This window comes from Rhinatrema bivittatum, chromosome 19 (assembly GCF_901001135.1).
Source record: "Rhinatrema bivittatum chromosome 19, aRhiBiv1.1, whole genome shotgun sequence".
Classification (NCBI taxonomy): Eukaryota; Metazoa; Chordata; class Amphibia; order Gymnophiona; family Rhinatrematidae; genus Rhinatrema; species Rhinatrema bivittatum.
In genome coordinates this window covers 33,390,717-33,410,718 of record NC_042633.1, presented here as the reverse complement: position 1 = coordinate 33,410,718, position 20,002 = coordinate 33,390,717, and the positions used below count along the sequence as shown (strand labels likewise).

Below are 20,002 nucleotides of genomic sequence, written 5' to 3'. Positions count from 1 at the left end.
AGTGAAAACCACATGGAAAGTTTTTCTGCCATTGAAGCAGTTTAGTGCGGTAGCCATACATGACACACTGTATAAGGAATTGAAAATTGGAAATACTCTTTTTAAGAGACTTTTTAATCAAAATTCTAAAAAAGAGAGACAAATGGAGACCTGTGATTGAAATTACTGGTTTTCCAAAAAAAACTTGGTTAATTAACCTGTTTTACCAGTGCTGAGGTTTCTGTCTCTTTAAAAATAAAAATTAAAAAATAATAATAAAATAATAATAGAAAAAAAATTTTCAAATAAGAAAATTGTTCAAATAAAGTTGGTTTTTTATAACAATTATACCAGATATGATTTGTGGTATTGTTCACAGTTAGTTAATTTTGAGAGAACAAATTGGATACTAGCTGGTCCCTGTTTTGTTGTCGTTATGTGTTGAACTTGGACAATTAATGAGAAGATCCATTGGTCCTCTAACTGGCGTTAGAATCTTCCATTTTCTTTTCCTTCCTGCCTTAAGCTCGGAGAAGGCTGACATAAGAGGCGCGCCACTTTTTAAAGGTCCCCGGCACGCAGATGGTGTCCATGCGAGGTGGCTCCAATGTTGCCGGAAGCGTTGACTTCCCTCCCAGAGTCTCATGATCAGGGCAGGTCAAAGGCACCAGTCCCCTCCATACAAATACCACGTTAGACTTGAATATGTTGAACTAAGGGCCAACGAAAAAGTTTTAGACGATACTGGATTAGCTCCATGCATCTATGATGAGCTTTCGAGATTTAAGCGCCCCCTCATTGGACCACTGAAAAGGTATTGCCTACAACTTCTCCGCTGACCCTTATGTGTGTTCTGACTTCTGCACCCATGACCAGTTTTAAGTGTGTTAGCTCCACACCACTTTCAAGGTTTTAAGTGGCTTCCAAATTCGAAGGGGGGGTGGTACCTGACGCTCAGTAGGGCGGTGGTGGTGGTGGTTGGGAAGGGGGGAGGTAGTGTCGTGAGTTTCTGTGGAGGTAAAGGCCACAGAGGGGGAGAGGTTGATGAGGACGTCAGGAAGTAGAGGAAAACGAACTCTGTTCTGTGCAGGTCCGGTGCTTGCCAAGCATCTACAGAGTTCTTCGTGTACACAGAGCGATGCAAGTAGTGAAGTTGTGTCCACGTGAGAGCGCACAACACCCTAAGGCAAATGGAGGTCGGAAGGGCTGGCAGAAATCCATCCGGGGCAATTGATGAGTTTTGTCTGTTGCTCGGCAGGGGCGTGCAGGTTTCTCTAGCTGGGAAAGAGGTAGAGGGAGACTGGCCTCCCGCCTTTTCTCCCCTCTGCTGCTGGGTTGTTTTTTTTTTTATTCTCTCTCTTCCTCTCTGATGGACTCGCACAGGGACGCCAGGTCTCCTCCTCTTCTCATTGCCTTTGTTCCCTTGCACGGTTAGGCTCACTGTGGCGGTACGCGAGAGCTAGCATGACCCTCTCCGGGTACCTGCCGCCACTCTGTGACCCCAAGGATGGCAATTTACTGATGGACGGAGGCTACATCAACAACCTGCCAGGCAAGTACCCGGTGCGGAGGTGAAGAGGCAGCGAGCTCCAGGACACTGCATGGCACTGCCCCTCAGTTAGTAGGAGGGAGAGGTGGAGGAGAGCGGGTTGGAAGCACTTGTATGGGAGGGTTGCTTGGGTGACTCCATAATCACCTAGGACGGGCGGGAGCCAGTCCTGGTTTTAATTTACTAAATGAGTAAAATGATCAGTGATCACATCTGCAAAACTGCAACTTTGCACCTGCAGACGGGGGCAAAACCAGGAGTGGCTCCACCTGCCCTAGGAAGACCAATCGTGGTGAAGTGGTCACCAGTATCTCCGCGGTTCCTAACGTCCATTGCACGCTGGGCGGTTAGGCCGCTAACCAAAGTCACCTCAACTTTGTTTTCTTCCACAGCCAATCCTGAGAGCACAATCCTCACCCCCATGCGGCCCCTGTAGGCTGATCCAGCTCTAGAAATGTGTGTTTATTGGTTGATGGTTTGTTCACTGAGATGACAAGATTGATGCTCCTTGAACGGCCCAGGAAAAAAAAAAAAATACTGTAACCTTCAAGGAAACAAAACAAACAAAAAAAAAAAAAGATTAAATGAAGCGGAGTTCTTCTAGAAATGAGCTTACTGGTCTAATGGCAGTATCGGAGGGAACCAAGAAAAGGCAGAAAACGAAAACTTGTGGAAAAGATTTTATTTTTGCCACTTTTAAGGGGAATGTTTACAACTAATTACCATATAAAGAGAAAAGAAATCCTGTATCCCTATTTCTGGTCTCGAATTTAACACGGGGGAAGCAAGGAAATGGTGGTAGGAAGGTGGCCATCTTGGATTACACTGGCCCTAAACTCCCATGATGCTTTGCAGGCGATGTCAGAGACCTAGGCGAGGGAAAACTGAATTGCATGCAGGGACTTGCATTTCTGATTCTCCCCCCACACCCCTCAAAAATAAAAAGTAGGAGCTGCATCTCATCTCCTTGCATGTAATGGGAGAGATAAGAAAAAAAAAAAACCAGATTGGATTGGCCTATTTAGGTTGACCTGGGTGAGGGAGCAACCCTAGTGGAATTAAGTGTTCCCTGTATGTACCCAGATCAGTCCAGGCTCCTGGGTTTTGCCTCCCTGCCAGCAGATGGAGACAGAGAGAGTCTCACTGACTTTGTACATAACCCAGTGTGCCTCCTGCAGTCCTTCAGTATTTCTCTGTCTAATCGTCAAGGCAGAACCAAGAATCAGGCAGTGGCTTGAGAGGCCCGGGAGTTGATTCTCTGGGCAGAACAGAACTTGGAGTGGCTGGCAGTGTCTCATATTGCCAGAGTGAACTACGTTCAGGCGGATTTTATCAGTCGGAGAAAGTTAGACCCCGGGGAATGGGGGCTGTGGGAGGCAGCGATGTGTCTCATTCAAGGACGATGAGGATATCCCAACCAAAGAGAACGCCAAGGCGTCACGGTTTTACAGCCGCTGAACATAACACGGTACAAAGGAATCGGAGCTCTGGTGCTGCTGTGAACTTGAGGGATTCTTCTTTGTCTTCCCTCCCATGGCCTCTGGTGGACAAGGGATTACGGCGGAAAGAGAAACATCCAGGCACCGTGATCCTGGTAGCTCCAAAGTGGCCACATCGATCGTGCTTCCCAGATCTGATCAACATGGCCATAGATGGGCCCCTGAGGTTCGGACATCGGTTGATTGTTTTCCACAAGGTCCCAATATTTTTGGGTCAGGCAGCTCACTTCTGAGAGGGGACAACTGAGATGGAGGGTATATTCCAAAGCGGTTATTTCTACCTTCTATATCCTTGACGTATGTGCGAATTTGGAGGATCTTCAAGTCCTGGTCTGCTGTTGACGGAGTGCAGCCTCAGTCTGTTCAGGCTACGGTATTGCATATTTTGGCTTTTCTACAGAAAGGTTCTGGTCAAGGGATTGGCCTTTTAACTCTGAGTGTCCAGGTAGTGACATTGGGTTGTCTCTGGGGTAAGGTGCAAGGGTATCCTCTGTCCGCAATTCTGGATGTTATACGGTTCCTTCAGGGAGCTAAGAACTTGCGTCCTCAGGTGTGGAACATTTGTCCATCTTGGAATCTGAATCCAGTCCTTGGAGGATTGTGTGAGGCTCTGTTTGAACCACTAAAGAGAGCTATGGTTAAAGACTTGATTCTTAAAGTGGTTTTCTTGGTTGGTGTTTGTTCAGCCAGGAGAATTTCGGAGCTCCAGGCACTGTCGTGTTGAGATTCCTTTCTACAGATAATCTAATTCGGGGATATCTTTATGCATGGTGCCTTCTCTTCTGCCTGAGATAGTTTCTGCGTTCCTTCTTAGACAGTGGAGCTTCCAGCTTTTACGGATTTGGATTCCTGTATGCCTTATGCGGGGGGAGCTTAGGCTTTTAGATTGGAGGCATGCATTATTGAGGTATCTAAAGGTCACTTATGATTTCCATAGATCGTATCTCCTCTTTGTAGATCGTATCACCTCTTTATGCTGTGGAATGGTCCAAAGAAGAAAAGCAAGGCGTCTAAGGCTACGTGTAGTGACTGAAGGAAGCGATCAAGTTGACTTAAATTTCTAAATGGTGCCTGCTACCAGGGGGTTTAGGGGCGCACTTAACTCGTTCTGAGGCGACTTCCTGGGCTGAGTCACATCAGGTGTTTCCGCAATGAAATTTGCAGGGCAGCTACTGGGAAGTCATTAAACGCTTTTGCCAGGCATTATCGCTTAGATGTCGGGGCTCCGGTTTCCATATGATTTAGTGAGAATGTTCTATGAGCAGAAATCTCCACGTCTCACCCGAGTTAAGGGGCGCTTAGGTACATCCCAGGAGTCTGGACTGATCTGGGTCCATACAGGGAAAGGAAAATTGGTTCTTACCTGCTAACGTTTGTTCCTGTAGTACCACAGATCAGGCCAGATCCCCGCCCATGTACTGGGGGGGGGGGGCAGCCACTCGTACGTTTGCTTTGTTTGTAGTGTGGAGTTGGAGGTTTTCAGTGCTGATCGCGTATGTTAAATTTGGGAAGTGAGTTTTCCAGTGTATTTTGGACAACTTCACCTTCTTCTGACTCATTGGAGGGGAGGGAGTTGCTTAGAAGCTTGCTTGGAAATTTATGGTTGTTGCTGTCATCTTAGCTTGGGTACAGATAAATACTGAGGGACTGCAGGAGCCACACTGGGTTATGTAAAGTGTCAGTGAGACTCTCTCTGTCTCCCTCTGCTGGCAGGGAGGCAAATCCCAGGAGCATGGACTGATCTGTGGTGGTTCAGGAATGAAATTAGCAGGTAAGAACCAATTTTCCTCTTTTGCTCCCACCGCACTGTTTATAAAGAGCTACCCAAAATGTTTACACCGTGGATAGGTTGGAAAGTTAGGCTTCCCCGTGTACAAATAAATCTCAGGAATATTCCCTGTAGCTCTTCTGAAATCCTTCAGCCTATTTGCAGCCCTTGGAAGGGGCTCTGCCAGGAGTGCCGCAGGGATGGCCGCGGACGGACATGCGCCAGACTCGGGTGCGTCCGTTCTGCAGTCTGCAGGTTTATGGACTCCAGGATGCCCACCGCTGCCAGGCTGTGCTCCGGCTGATGCTGCCCTTCAGGTAGCCCTGCTTTTCCATTGCGTGCATGCCTGAGATCTGCCCCTCCCGTAATTTTGACGGTTGAGTCTCTGTCCCCCCCTACTCTTTTTTTCTCCCAGCCACCTCCCTTCTAGTCTAGTTAGAACTCCCTCCCCCCCAGCTGCAAATGACCGAGTGACACCCCCCCCCCCCACCCCCCAAACGTGAAATACTATGGGTTTTATCATTTGTGGCCCCTGGAAGGCACATAGCCCCTTTTACTCCCATCCATTCCCCACCATGACCCAGGGATGCGATCTACCCTCACTGCGCAGAGGTGACCCGGCTGCTGGAGGGAAGCTCGGAGGCTGCTTCTGGTTTTCCCGCACTCCCAGCCCCATTGCATGGCTGCATCCTGTAGGACTGATTTTCCCATGGGAGGTGCAGGAACCTCAAATACTGCAGTGTCCCGGGAACCGAAATCCAAAATGCAGAATTATCGCCGTCAGAAATGGGTTCGCTTGGTGGAACTGCCACCCCCCCCCCCCCCATCAGGGTGGATGGGGGAGAGGGGAATTCGGGAGCACTGGGTCTGCAACATTCCACCACCACCACCACAAGCCGGTCAGAAGAAGAGAAATCCCAGGCCAGAAGTTAACATGCATGTGCCCCCCCCCCCCCCATACACACACAACCACTGCCACAATCGGAGAGGTTCACGTTGTGTGTCGTTCCCCCCCCCCCCACCTCAAAATCCACTTTGCCCAAAATCGTTTCCCTGCCCCGGTCCGAAGGGGTTGAAACGGTGGCGTTGTGGGGAGCTGAGTGTGGATGGAGAGCCGTCCGTCCCAGGCGACTTCCTGTAGCCCCTCCACCATCACAACAAACGGTGGCGTTGTGGGGAGCTGAGTGTGGAGGGAGAGCCGTCCGTGCCAGGCGACTTCCTGTAGCCCCTCCACCATCACAACAAACGGTGGCGTTGTGGGGAGCTGAGTGTGGAGGGAGAGCCATCCGTGCCAGGCGACTTCCTGTAGCCCCTCCACCATCACAACAAACGGTGGCGTTGTGGGGAGCTGGGTGTGGATGGAGAGCCATCCGTGCCAGGCGACTTCCTGCAGCCCCTCCACCATCACAACAGCGACCGGTGGCGCCGAGAGCTCAACTTTCCAACTGTAGAGAAAATAACAGTTCTGCGTGCATCTCAAACCTCCTCTTCTCGCTCTCTCACCGTATTCTTTCAAAGGCACTTGCTTCCTCCTACCCGGGTTTATTCGCTTCTGTTGCGGCTCGATTTCATTTTCTCCTGGCACGCAATGCAAGAGGACGGTGGGAGAGGTCGGTTTTTTTTTTTTTAATTTTTCACACCACGCCGCTCTCTCTCTCTTGCCCCCACCCTGCAGCCGACATTGCCAGGAACATGGGCGCCAAGACGGTGATCGCGGTGGACGTGGGCAGCCAGGACGAGACGGACCTCTGCAACTACGGCGACTGCCTCTCCGGGTGGTGGCTGCTGTGGAAGCGCATCAACCCCTGGGCGGAGAAGGTGAAGGTGGGTGCAGACGAGGCTGGGTCCTAGCTCATCAGACTCCCGTCCTTCTTCACCACCTCTGGGCTTAAGATACAGAAGCGGGTGGGGGGGGGGATTGAGTGGATACAGGGGATGTGTTACAGGGTGAATGGATAGGGGGGCACTCCATGAAGTTAACAAGTAGCACATTTAAAACAAATCGGAGAAAATTCTTTTTCGCTCGACACACGATTAAGCTCCGGAATTTGTTGCCAGAGGACGTGGTTAGTGTAGTTGGGTTTAAGAAAGATTTGGATAAGTTCATGGAGGAGAAGTCCATAAACTGCTATTAATCAAGTTGACCGAAGGGTGGATTTTAAAAGCGTGTGCGCATGCGTCCGTATGTGTGTGCTTCCCAGTGCGTGCACGTGGACGCGGCTGTTTTTCGCGCACGTTATAAAAAAGGATTCCCCCGCGCGCCGGTGGCCTCTTCCGCGTGCAGGGGGTGGATTTTTCAAGTTATGCGTGGCGGCAGGATTTGCGTCTTTCCCAGTTCCCTTCTAGTCCGCTCCAATAAAGGAGAGGAGGAATGGATAGGGGGATGTGTTACAAGGTGAGATACAGGAGGGGGTGAACAGATAGGGGGATGTGTCACGGGACGAGATACAAAATTTTTATCAATACGGTGGCATGACAGCCCTAAAATCCCGCGTTCCCTGTACGTACCCGGATCAGTCCAGGGTACGTCCGACCAGCAGATGGAGACAGAAAAAGACTTTGCGGACTCTGTCCTATACCCCTGAGGTGCCACCTAGTGCCTGCCAGTATTTTTCTGTCTCCAGCAGGTGGTGGAGGTGCCAAGCCTGCTGTCTGTCTGTCTGTCTGCATATAATGCCTGTTTTCTCAGTCTACCCTCGCGTACTCGTTCCTTCCCTCATCAGGTGCCGGACATGGCAGAGATCCAGTCCCGCCTGGCTTATGTCTCCTGCGTGCGGCAGCTGGAGGTGGTGAAGTCCAGCTCGTACTGCGAGTACATCCGGCCGCCCATTGACAGGTTCAAGACCATGGACTTCGGCAAGTTTGACGAGATTTTCGTGAGTCTCTCGGTGCCTGTAAAGTGGGGCATGGGGGGGTGGGTAAGGTGGCCTGAGCTGGGGCTAGTGACCAGAGATAATGACAGCTTGCCCTGCCGTCCCAGGCCTACGGTGACATAGCAAGGGTGATGGTATCCAGTGTGGGGTCTCTAGTCACCAGTAATAGCAGGTTTTAATTGCAGTGAATATAAAAGGGTGTCTGGTCAGCTACAGTCCTCTCCTGGCACATTAATGCAGTTTCTTGCCAGCTTTACTCTGTCCTTAATAGACAGGCCATTTAACAACAGGATATATATTGGTCTGCACTCCCAGTGCTTTTGTCCTGATTACACATTACCAGAGCATCCGTATGTAGTACAAAGAGAATGGTGCATGCCTGAGAATGGCACGGGCCCGGGAGTTGTCCTTAATACACAGGAGCAGGGGAGGGTTAGATCAGTCCTGCGAGGGAAACGTGTCATTCTCACTGTCAGCTCGTGCATGCGCTCTCTCCCCCCCCCCTCCCTCTCTGTCTCCGGCAGGACGTGGGCTACCAGTACGGGAAGGTGATCTTCGGGGGCTGGAGCCGAGGCAACATCATAGAGAAGATGGTGATGGACCGGCGCTCGGCTGACTTCTACGAGAGCAAAAGGATGGACGTGAGTCGCCCGAGCCCCCCCCAATCCGGCGTGGCAGAGCAGCACTCCCCCCCCCCGAGAAAGCCGGGGATGATCAACACTCGTGTCAGCTTTCGCTCTTATCGCGCGACCTCCGGCGCAGAGCGCGGCGGTTTCCCCCCCGCAGCTCGGACCCTCGGTCCCATGGGAGTTAGCCGTGGGCCCTTCCGTACGACCGCCGGTTCTTCTGGCCCCCAAGCGAGGATGGTAGCGGCAGGCATCAAGAGTTAGATCCCTTTCAGGACAGCACAGACGTAAAGGAGCTGAATAAACAAAAGTGTGACTATAGGCTTCAAATCCGTACAGGCAACGCATCGCGGCGCGCCTGGAAACGCCTCTTCAGCAGGCCACCTAGGTCGTCCCTCCCTCAGGCGTGGCCTGTTTTGCCTCCCAGACCAAGTACGAGGCCTGTAGTGGTTATTTCACGGCCGTGGGCTTTTACCCGGTCATCTCCTGGGTCATCACCTCTTTTAGCGGGAAAGGCCAGCCTTTGGGTCAGAGGTCTTTTGACTCGGGGGCGGGGGGGGGGGAACACCTCCTGCCCTCGTCTCTCCCTGCCCCCTTCCTACCCCCCCCCCCCCCCCGCCCAATCTGTCTCGTTCTTTCCCTTCCAGGTGCTGACCTGCCCTAGCGCCGGCTTCACCGATCTTGCGGAGATCGTCTCCCGGATAGAGCCGGTACCCAGCTGCCTCTCGGACGCTCACGCGGACGGTGAGTTGAGGCCCCCTTCCGACCTGCCAGAGGAAACGTTCACTGGAGGTCTGGCGCTGAGACCCGGGGGCGCCCCTCCCCACCTTCTCCACCTGGCGCATGCAGCTGCCTAGTCCCAGCCTTTCCTGTGTCTAGGGCTGAGGGTGAGAAGGTTTTGAAAGGGAAAGAGAGAGAGAGAGAGAGAGAGAGAGAGGAGCCAGCAGTTCCTGGTGCGTGCCTTGGAAAAGCTGTGACTGTAGTGCATCCAGGGGGTGGGGGGGTGTCCAGTTAAGACAAACAGCTTTATGCAGTATTAAATGCATCTTAATTAGGTGGTGGGCATTTTGTGTAGGACTGTAGACATTTGTTGGATATTGGGTATGCGGTTGTGGCTATCCCTTGGGTAGTGGGTATTTTGTAGAGGACTGTAGATGTCCCTTGGGTATTGGATATTCGGTAGATGATCATGGATATTCCTTGGGTGATGGGCATTTTGTAGAGGAATGTAGACATCCTTCGGGTTTGGGTATTCGGTATAAGGATTGTGGATATCTCCTAGATATTGGATATTCAGTTGTGGAAATCCCTTGGGTGGTGGGCATTTCTTGGAGGACTGAAGACATCCCTTGAGTATTGTGTATTCAGTAGATGATTGTGGCTATCCCTTGGGTTGTGGGCATTTTGTGGAGGACTGTAGACATTTGTTGGGTATGGAGTATGCAGTTGTGGATATCCGTTGGGTGGTGGGCATTTTGTGGAGGACTGTAGATGTTCGTTGGGTATTGCATATCTTATAGATGATTATGGATATCTTGGGGTGGTGGGCATTTTGTGGAGGACTGAAGACATCCCTTGGGTATTGTGTATTCAGTAGATGATTGTGGCTATCCCTTGGGTTGTGGGCATTTTGTGGAGTACTATAGACATCCCTTGCGTATTGGGTATGCGGTTGTGAATATCCCTTGGGTGGTGGGCATTTTGTGGAGGACTGTAGATGTTCGTTGGGTATTGCATATTTTATAGATGATTATGGATATCTTGGAATGGTGGGCATTTTGTGGAGGACTGAAGACATCCCTTGGGTATTGTGTATTCAGTAGATGATTGTGGCTATCCCTTGGGTGGTGGGCATTTTGTGGAGTACTATAGACATCCCTTGGGTATTGGGTATGCGGTTGTGGATATGCCTTGGGTTGTGAGTATTTTATGGAGGACTGTAGATGTCCTTGGGTGTTGGGTCCTCTGGGCATATTCCGTTGAGGCAGCTTTTTCTTACGGTATCCGTTCTGCTCCCAACAGAGGAGTCAGATTACCTCACCGAGTATGAAGAAGAAGGGATGGACGCCGTTAGAGAGGAAGAGGAAGGGGACCTCTCTCCTGCCAACTGGACCCAGAATGGTGTCTTTGAAACCGTAAGTGCTCTGGCTTTCTTTTTCTTTGTCCAATTCATTTGAAAGAATTTTATGATTGGGACTTTACGCCCGTATAATACATGTACATTTGTTTGAAGCTATATTGCTTTGCAAATTATCTAAACTCCACCTGCGAACAAACGCCAGGATGTTGGGCAAGTGCTGAGTTCCTTGAATCGTAAGGCAAAGTCGCACGTTGCTTCTTAGTCTAAATATATTTCTAGATAACTCCATTGTGAAGGGATGTAATTCTGATTACAGTAATATCGTTAGTGCCCCAAACAAGTCCTTCCTCCATCCTCTCTCCCCCCCACTTTCTATGAAACGTAGAAGTGTTGCGCAACGATGAGATCATCATTGTACGACGCCCAGGGTTGCAGCACAGGCTTATGATGTCATAAACCCGGCAGCAGTGCGTTCCAGCTGGTTGAAGCAGGTTGCAGAATTTTCTGGGCCCGTGAAAACGTGTTTTTTTGTTTTTGGTTTTTTTTTTTTTGGGGACAAGCAGGACGAAGAGAAAAGCATCAGACACCGCCGAGGTCAACCGCCGGACCCTGCCTTCTACCCGAGCCCTGAGCCGTAGCCTGGCAATGCCCGGGGCTGATCCCAGGAACACAACCGTGGTCACGAAGAGGTGCCCCTCCCGCCCCCACCCCACCCACCCCGAATCTCGCCTCTTCACACGTGCGCACCCTGTCGAGGCATCCCGTGCGTACGGACGAAGACTGGCTCCGTGAAGGCCGCAGCTGGGCGCGGCGATGGAGGCGGACGAGCTTCGAGCGGAGCTGTGGCCAAAGCGAACACCCCGCCCCCCTCGCCCAATCCGTCCCCGCAACCTCTGGCGCTACCTTCTCTCTTGTGTTTGGAACCGGGGCCAGACGGGTCAGAACTGAATTCGTTGTCCCCCTGCTCCCGCCCTGGCTCCGAAAACCCGTCTGGCAGGTGAATGCAGAAAGAGTTCGAGCTTAACCCGCGACGCAAGACGGGGTTGGGGTCTTCCTGGTCCTCCGCGCTTTTTTTTTTTTTCGTTCCAGCTCCGTCTCGCTCCGCACCGAGGACTCGTGAAGCCGGGGCTCGTGCAGTCGCCTGTTCCGGTACCGAGACGAAGGGAACTTCACGCGTGCACCTTCTCCCCGGGGCATTACCACGCTTATTTATTTATTTCTTTGGGGGAGTTGGGGAGGGCATTGAAGTTCTAAAAAAATTAAAAATAAAAAGTGAAAGGGGGAAAAGTCGCTTCAGGCGTGAAAGGCGCCGGGAGCCAGCGAGGACCATTTCCCGGCCGGGCTGGGCTGGGGCTGGGGGGGACATCCCCACAGAAGGGTTTGGGGGGGTCTGCCTTGTGCCGAAGCCAGTCCTGTGGTCTCCCTGCACCTGGGTTCCAGTCCCCGGCTCTGGCCTTGGCCCCTCTGGGTGTCTCCTGGGGCCCCCCTGTCCCACGTCGTCCGCAGACCCCGGCCTTTCGCCTGTTTCTTTTTTTTTCTTTTGGCGTGGCGCGTTATTAAAGATCACGTCTGCACGGTGCCTGTCGTGCAAACATCAGCTGAAAGTGCTTTACCTTTGTTGCTGTTTAAAAGCCACCCAGAGGGGGGATGGAGGGGGGGGGGAGGGCATTGCCATGAAATCCAGCGTAACCGGCAGGCGGCCAGGGGGAGGGAGAAAGGATGCCGTCCGCCTAATCCTGCCCCCCGGGAAACCAGGAGCAGGACGGTTCTTGGTTCCTGGCGAGGTCGGAGGTCACAATATTATACTGGCTTAAAAAAAGGCCCATCACGGACTGGCAAGCCTGATGCCCACGGAGGGGGGAGGGGGATTGACACCAGGACCGGCTCGACCTCTCTCGGGTGCCGCGGGGTCACATCTTGGTAATGCCCGCCCTGCCCCGGCGACGCCTCCCGCCCTCCGTCTGCCGCAAGCGTGCACCAGACGGGTTTTGCGTGGGCTGGGGAGGGCCGTCTCGTGATTTATTGTGCATGCCCATTGCTGGTACCCCGAAAAAAACTACCGTGCCGGGGGGGGGGGGGGGGTGTCAGCAGGACGGGCGGGGATGCCCCGGCGTGGCGGCCGCTACGCTTTAAACCCTCCGCCAGCGCGGCAGGGAAGACGCGGGGGGGGGGGGGGGGGGGGGGGGAGGTGACTGCCGCCGGCTCGCGCGCAGCGTTTAAAAATAAAATTAATTTAAAAAAAACAAACAAACAAACCCGCACGCGGACCGATAACATCGTGGCGATGTTTCCGGGCCGCAAACGTCCGTGGCGCTGCGTTGAAAAGAGAGCCCGAAACGCCGGGGCTGAGAACCGGAAGACGGAGAACTCGTAACTGCCATGGGGACCCGGCGGGGGTGGGGGTGAGGGGGGGGGGGCAACGCCTCCTGCTGCGAGAACAGCGCGCCGTCCGTGGGGCCGGTCCCGGTGCCACCCAAGCCCGGGGACCTGCCCACGGCTTCCAGCAGCCTCGCTCTCTCTCTTTTTTTTTTCTTTGACAAAGTTTTTTTGGTTTTTTTTTAAAGCCGGGGAAACGTTAACCGCTCTGTGAAGTAACCGCCGCGCCCCCCCCTAGCCCCCTGTGCTGTTGTAATTTTAAGCTGGCGTACCCTGTAAATGAACTTTCCTTTTTGGTAAACCGTGCTCCCGTTTTCATGGAGATGTTGAGTTTTCTGCCGCTGGATGAAAATAAAAGACTTTAAATCGTTCCAGCGCCTTGGCCTTTATTTTTTTTCCTGTTCGGTCGAGGCCCTCGTGGCCTCCGTAACAGTGCGGTATTTGTGGTGGTTACCCCGGGGGGGGGGGGGGGGGGGATTGTCGCGCAGGGGGGAAGATGCCTGCTCCCGGGAGGCAAATTTATGGGAACGGGCGAGTCGGGAGGGAGCGCCTGGTAACCCGTGAGTTCCAATCCCCGGCCCTGTCGCTGCCTTTCTGTCTGCGGTTTTCCCCTGGAGTGGGGTTCGCTTTCTCTCTCCCTCCCCACCCCGTGCCTCAGCTCTAATCCCCGGCTCTGTCGTCCGCTTTTTTTGCGACGCTGGATGCTATTCCCGGTCACGCTGGCGAGAGCTGCGGTGGGGGTGGGGGGGTCGGGGGAAAGGTCAGGACGGGAAACCCTCGCCGGCCGACCCGTTGGCCGCGTAACCCTTCCGTGTGGTCACTTAAACCTCTCCCCCCGCCTGTACTGGGGGGCAGGGCGGCCGCGGCCGGGCCTGGTGTCTGGTACGGCCCGGCGCACGCCGTCCCAGGCCCAGATTTATGAGACCGAATATCCGGGCCAAAGAGGGAGCCTGCTCCCGCCCTGCTTAGGTGGTCGAACGGAGGGCGTCGGGGATGGGAAGCAGAGTCCTGGCTCCCCCCCCCCCCCCCGTCTCCGCACTGTGGTCCCGTAGCTTCAGTTGGGCTTGTGGCCAGACGCTTCGTGGTTTGCCTGGCCCTCTCTATATCGGGCCACCGGGCCCGGCAGCTTCCCGTCCCTCTGCCCGCGGTCCTTATCAGCGGCCCAGCACGTGCACCCCTCCCCCTCCAGCTCCCTCTCCGGGAACGACAGAAACAAAGGCCTTCGAATCGCCCCCAAGAACGGCCATGGGAAGTCACTTTTAGGGACTCGCCTGCTGCGATGAGCTTCGTGGGTGCGAGCCCTTACGCGCCCTGAAGTGGGGACAGGCGAGCTTCACCTGCGCCGGGCAAACCTTCCCCGCAGGTTGAGCCCTTGGGGTCCGGCGTCCGGCGGGACTTAGGATGGGTCCCGAGGGCGGTCAGGACAAGGGGGGGGCGGGGAGTCCGGATCGGAGCCGGGGTCTGCGTCGGGGCAGGCAGCAGGACGAGGAATTGCCGGAAGCAGGCCAGAGGTCCAGGTCAGGCAGCAGAAAAGAGGCAAGAGGTCAGAGTCCCAACGCGAAGCTCGGGTCCTGGCGGCAAGCAAGAAGGATGGTCAAGGTCCGAGGCCGAGGTCAGTACCAGAAGATGAAGATGAGAGTGGCGAGGTGTCTGTGTGTGTGTGTGCCTGTCTGTGTGTGTGTCTGTGTCTCTGTGTGTCTGTCTCTGTGTGTCTCTGTGCGTGTGTGTCTGTGTCTCTGTGTGTCTGTGTCTGTGCGTGTGTGTCTGTGACTCTGTGTGTGTGTCTGTGTCTCTGTGTGTCTGTCTCTGTGTGTCTCTGTGTGTCTGTCTCTGTGTGTCTCTGTGCGTGTGTGTCTATGTCTCTGTGTGTCTGTCTCTGTGTGTCTGTCTCTGTGTGTCTCTGTGTGTGTGTGTCTGTGTGTCTGTGTCTGTGCGTGTGTGTCTGTGACTCTGTGTGTGTGTCTGTGTCTGTGTGTGTCTGTGTCTGTGTCTCTGTGTGTCTGTCTCTGTGTGTCTCTGTACGTGTGTGTCTGTGTCTCTGTGTGTCTGTCTCTGTGTGTCTCTGTGTGTGTGTGTCTGTGTCTCTGTGTGTGTGTGTCTGTGTCTCTGTGTGTCTGTCTCTGTGTGTCTGTGTGTGTGTGTGTCTGTGTCTCTGTGTGTGTGTGTCTGTCTCTGTGTGTCTCTGTGTGTGTGTGTCTGTGTCTCTGTGTGTCTGTCTCTGTGTGTCTCTGTGCGTGTGTGTCTGTGTCTCTGTGTGTGTGTGTCTGTGTCTCTGTGTGTGTGTGTCTGTGTCTCTGTGTGTCTGTCTCTGTGTGTGTGTGTCTGTCTCTGTGTGTGTGTGTCTGTGTCTCTGTGTGTCTGTCTCTGTGTGTCTCTGTGCGTGTGTGTCTGTGTGTCTCTGTGTGTGTGTGTCTGTGTCTCTGTGTGTCTGTCTCTGTGTGTCTCTGTGTGTGTGTGTCTGTATCTCTGTGTGTGTGTGTCTGTGTCTCTGTGCGTGTGTGTCTGTGTCTCTGTGTGTCTGTCTCTGTGTGTCTCTGTGCGTGTGTGTCTGTGTCTCTGTGTGTGTGTGTGTGTGTCTGTGTCTCTGTGTGTCTCTGTGTGTCTGTGTCTCTGTGTGTCTGTCTCTGTGTGTCTCTGTGCGTGTGTGTCTGTGTCTCTGTGTGTCTGTCTCTGTGTGTCTCTGTGTGTGTGTGTCTGTGTCTCTGTGTGTGTGTGTCTGTCTCTGTGTGTCTCTGTGTGTCTGTGTCTCTGTGTGTCTGTCTCTGTGTGTCTCTGTGCGTGTGTGTCTGTGTCTCTGTGTGTGTGTGTCTGTGTCTCTGTGTGTCTGTCTCTGTGTGTCTCTGTGCGTGTGTCTCTGTGCGTGTGTGTCTGTGTCTCTGTGTGTGTGTGTCTGTGTCTCTGTGTGTCTCTGTGTGTCTGTGTCTCTGTGTGTCTGTCTCTGTGTGTCTCTGTGTGTGTGTGTCTGTGTCTCTGTGTGTCTCTGTGTGTCTGTGTCTCTGTGTGTCTGTCTCTGTGTGTCTCTGTGTGTGTGTGTCTGTGTCTCTGTGTGTCTCTGTGTGTCTGTGTCTCTGTGTGTCTGTCTCTGTGTGTCTCTGTGCGTGTGTGTCTGTGTCTCTGTATGTGTGTGTCTGTGTCTCTGTGTGTCTCTGTGTCTCTGTGTCTCTGTGTGTCTGTCTCTGTGTGTCTCTGTGCGTGTGTGTCTGTGTCTCTGTGCGTGTGTGTCTGTGTCTCTGTGTGTGTGTGTCTGTGTCTCTGTGTGTCTCTGTGTGTCTGTGTCTCTGTGTGTCTCTGTGTGTCTGTGTCTCTGTGTGTCTGTCTCTGTGTGTCTCTGTGCGTGTGTGTCTGTGTCTCTGTGTGTGTGTGTCTGTGTCTCTGTGTGTCTGTCTCTGTGTGTGTGTGTCTGTGTCTCTGTGTGTCTCTGTGTGTCTGTGTCTCTGTGTGTCTGTCTCTGTGTGTCTCTGTGTGTGTGTGTCTGTGTCTCTGTGTGTCTGTGTCTGTGACTCTGTGTGTGTGTGTCTGTCTATGTGTGTGTGTGTGGGGGGGGGGGGGGTAACAGACGCCCATGCCGCCCCCTAGCCCGCACTCCCCCTGGCCTTCCACCCCCCCCCCCCTCCAAAAAAAAAAAAAAACCCTCCAAAAATAAAACCCACTCGAGCCTTCCTGCCTGCGCCGCCCCTGGCTGTGCTAGAAGCCACAGTCCCCTATCTGCTTCACGCCAGTCGCTCCTCTTCCTTCCAGCCCTCGCGCTGCGCCGTCCCCGGGCGTGAGGACCTGGCAGAGCGGCATGTACGGGAACGTCGACCCGGCAGACCCCTCAGAGGCGCGAAACCTCTCCCTCCAGCAGCGCTGTCCCTCGGGTAAGTGCCCCTCGGCTGGACGGCTGCCTGGCGCAGCGCTCTCTCTGTCAGAGGGGTCGCCCCCGAGGGTCGGGTCTAAGTAATCCCCCTCCCCCCCGCGCCCGGGGGGACGGGGCAGAGGGAGGGGGAGAGCCCGCCCAGCCCTGCAAAGGGGGGCGCACCTTGGATGCGGGGATTTATTAATTTGTCCTCATCCCTGGAAGAGGCCAAAAGTTTTCACGGATTAAAAAAAATGATGCAGAACGAGGCAGTGGGATCCCCCCCCCCCCCCCCCCCCAAGGTGCTCAGTTTAAGATTCGGACGAATTTCTCCTGTCCCGAGATGTTTTCCCCTTGCAGAAGTTGCAGGATGTTAAATTCTTTGGGCACGGGACGGGCGGCTTCGAATTCCTGCTGCTGAACTGATAAAGGCGCCGTGCACTTCTCTTCCTTGCCCAATTCCTAATTCTCAGCCCTCGATCTCTCGGCCCCGGTCTTTGCAGTGAGGTAGAAGGACGGGGGGTGGGGGGGATTTAAATTGTCTAAACTTGGTGTGGGGTCGAAACCTGGGTGTATGGGGGTGTTAGAGAGAGAGAGGGGGCTTAATTTGTTGAAAGACCCAGTACGTGTTCCAGGGTCTCCGAGCGAGTGTCCATTTATTCCTGTGACGCAGAGAATGGGGAATCCGTTTTATGTCGAGTCTTAAAAGTTTGGGCCCAGCCATCCCGTATGGGCCTTTGCTTGCAGTCACCCAGGGTAGGGTCTAGAACAGAGTTTCCAGCTGTGGCTGCCCTATACAGGATCCTAGAAGCAGGGATTCCAGCTATGGTCCTCCCAGATTCTAGAAAAGATCTTCCAGCTGTGGCCATTCTATACGGGATGTAGAGCAGGACATCCAGCTGTGGTTATGTCTGAGATCTAGAACAGGGCCTCCAGCTGTGATCATCCTGTACAGTCTAGAACAGCTTTAGACATATCCCATACATGATCTAGAACAGGGTGTCCAGTTGCAGCCAACTGGGATCTAGAATAGTTTGTCAAGTTGTGGTCCCATATGGGATCTAGAACAGGGCCTCCAGCTGTGATCGTCCTGTACAGTCTAGAACTGCTTTAAACTTATCCCATACAGGATCTAGAACAGGGTGTCCAGTTGCAGCCAACTGGGATCTAGAATAGGTTGTCAAGTTGTGGTCCCGTATGGGATCTAGAACAGGGCCCTCCAGCTGAGATCGTCCTGTAGAGAGACTAGGACAGAGCCTGAAGCCGTGGTCATCCCACAGGGGATCTAGAACAAGGCTTTCCAGCCGCACGATGCCTTTTTTCTCTCACTCCAGCAGAAAGCGATATCTATCTTGAAGAGGAAAGTATCTACGAGCCCATCCAAAGCACAGACCCGGCAGAAAAGCAATGCAGCAGCACCAAGAAACCACCTCGCGGTGCAGGTAACCCGAATGAGAGTCATTACATTCCTGCAGGCAAGCCTGACCCTGCGCTCTGTCTGCCCTGTGTGTGTCTGGCAGGGCTTCCCAAACTTGTCCTGGACCATCCGGCAGCCAATCAGGTTTCCAGGGCATCCACCATGAAACACGCAGGAGGCCTGAAAAATAAGCGGAGGGAGACTCGGAGGGGTGTGAGACAGGGGTGCAAGCTTGGCTCCAGTGCTCAATTTCCAGGCCTCAGTAGGACCCCCCCCCCCCCTCGCCTCGCAGCTGGAGGCCTCACGAGTGCCACAAAAAAAGGGCTTCATTTGGCTTCTGCTAATCGGGCTCAGACCCTTTAAACACCACAGCATTTAATAAAAAAATGTAAAGAAAAATAAAATATAAAAAATGTGTCTGGGGCCAGGGTAGATGACTTTTTGTTCAGGCAGCTGCAGTAAGCACCACCCGCCTTCACGTTCTCCCAGGAGCCCACCCCCCAGGCCTCTCACTTTTCCTTCCCTCCTAGGCTCATCCTGCAGAGATCTGACCTGCTCGTTCCTCCCAGGCATCCCCTGCCCCTGCTGTATCTGCCTGACCCCACTGAACGTGCGTTACTTATCCGCTCTGTGGGGTTTGAACGCTCCTCCCCGCCTCGGATTTAACGCAGGGTGGGTGGGTTCTGCTTCAGGGGGAAGCCTCAGCTTGGATGCCTTCTCTGTGTCTTCTGTAGCTCAGACGCCCCGATTTGCATCCGGACGCAGGCTCTTGCTGCTCCTCTCTGGTCTGCTGGCGGGGTCCCTGCTTATGATTCTGGCTCTCCTCACTGCCGGCTTTGCAAGATGTAAGTACAGAGGGGAGGGGAGGGGAGGAAATGGGGTAGGTGGGGGCAGGTGTTGTCTGCGAATTGCATTTGGCAGAATGTAAAATACTGAAGTGAGTGTGTATGTGCCTGCATGCGTGTGTGTGTCTGTGTCTGCATGTGCATGCGTGTGTGTGTGTGTTTGTGAGTGTGTGCATGTGTGTGTGTGCATGTATGTGTGTGTGTGTGCGCGCATGTGTCTGTGTGTGTGTGTGTGAGTGTGTGTGCATGTGCGTGCATGTGTCTGTGTGTGTGTGTGTGCATGTGTGTGCGTTGGTGTGTGTGCATGTGCGTGTGTGTGTGTGTGTATGCGTGTGTGTGTGTGTTTGTGAGTGTGTGTGCATGCGTGTGTGTGTGTGTATGCATGCGTGCATGTGCACCTCTGTGAGGTCCGAGGACTGGTCATGCGGGACACTGTGAGTTAGGATGAGTCCTGGGAAGTTAGTTCAGGATTCACCGCTATCTCTAACCTTGGGTGGGTTGCTTTATCTCCTCGTCATTTAGTTCTAAATCAGCTCTGCTGACTGGTGAGTGTCCTGCGGCTGTCCATGCTGTATTCACACTTCGTTGTATTGGTATGATGTCTGCAGGAGGTTTCTGAAGATCTGCTCTTCAGCTGTCTGTGCTGTATTCATGCTTCATGTGTATCAGTGTGACGCCTGCATGGGGCTCTGATGAAGATCTGCTCTTCAGCTGTCTGTGCTGTATTCATGCTTTATGTGTATCAGTGTGATGCCTGCATGGGGCTCTGATGAAGATGTGCTTTTCAGCTGTCTGTGCTGTATTCATGCTTTATGTGTATCAGTGTGATGCCTGCATGGGGCTCTGATGAAGATCTGTCTTCAGCTGTCTGTGCTGTATTCATGCTTTACGTGTATCAGTGTGACGCCTGCATGGGGCTCTGATGAAGATCTGCTCTTCAGCTTTATGTGTATCAGTGTGATGCCTGCATGGGGCTCTGATGAAGATCTGCTCTTCAGCTGTCTGTGCTGTATTCATGCTTTACGTGTATCAGTGTGATGCCTGCATGGGGCTCTGATGAAGATCTGTCTTCAGCTGTCTGTGCTGTATTCATGCTTTACGTGTATCAGTGTGATAACTGCACGGGGCTCTGATGAAGATCTGCTCTTCAGCTGT

General features: G+C 53.3%; 2 protein-coding genes across 7 annotated transcripts in view; both read left to right on the top strand.

Annotated features, from left to right (window-relative positions):
- PNPLA6 (patatin like phospholipase domain containing 6) overlaps positions 1-13,121 on the top strand; it is a 57,610-nt gene extending 44,489 nt beyond the window's left edge. The window contains exons 30-36 of the mRNA XM_029584515.1: positions 1,415-1,531; positions 6,471-6,619; positions 7,519-7,671; positions 8,193-8,309; positions 8,942-9,038; positions 10,317-10,429; positions 10,938-13,121. Coding sequence (XP_029440375.1) covers positions 1,415-1,531; positions 6,471-6,619; positions 7,519-7,671; positions 8,193-8,309; positions 8,942-9,038; positions 10,317-10,429; positions 10,938-11,012 — 821 coding nt within the window. The 3' untranslated portion in view covers positions 11,013-13,121. The remainder of the gene's footprint in view (positions 1-1,414; positions 1,532-6,470; positions 6,620-7,518; positions 7,672-8,192; positions 8,310-8,941; positions 9,039-10,316; positions 10,430-10,937) is intronic.
- An 88-nt stretch (positions 13,122-13,209) lies between these two features.
- Positions 13,210-20,002, top strand: part of SYDE1 (synapse defective Rho GTPase homolog 1) — a 37,112-nt gene continuing 30,319 nt past the window's right edge. Inside the window, exons 1-4 of one of the 6 annotated variants that reach the window (XM_029584235.1) lie at positions 13,210-14,362; positions 17,923-18,027; positions 18,737-18,847; positions 19,370-19,392. In XM_029584235.1, coding sequence (XP_029440095.1) covers positions 17,993-18,027; positions 18,737-18,847; positions 19,370-19,392 — 169 coding nt within the window. In that variant the 5' untranslated portion in view covers positions 13,210-14,362; positions 17,923-17,992. The other 5 variants (XM_029584232.1, XM_029584234.1, XM_029584231.1 and 2 more) reach the window with 5 other exon arrangements.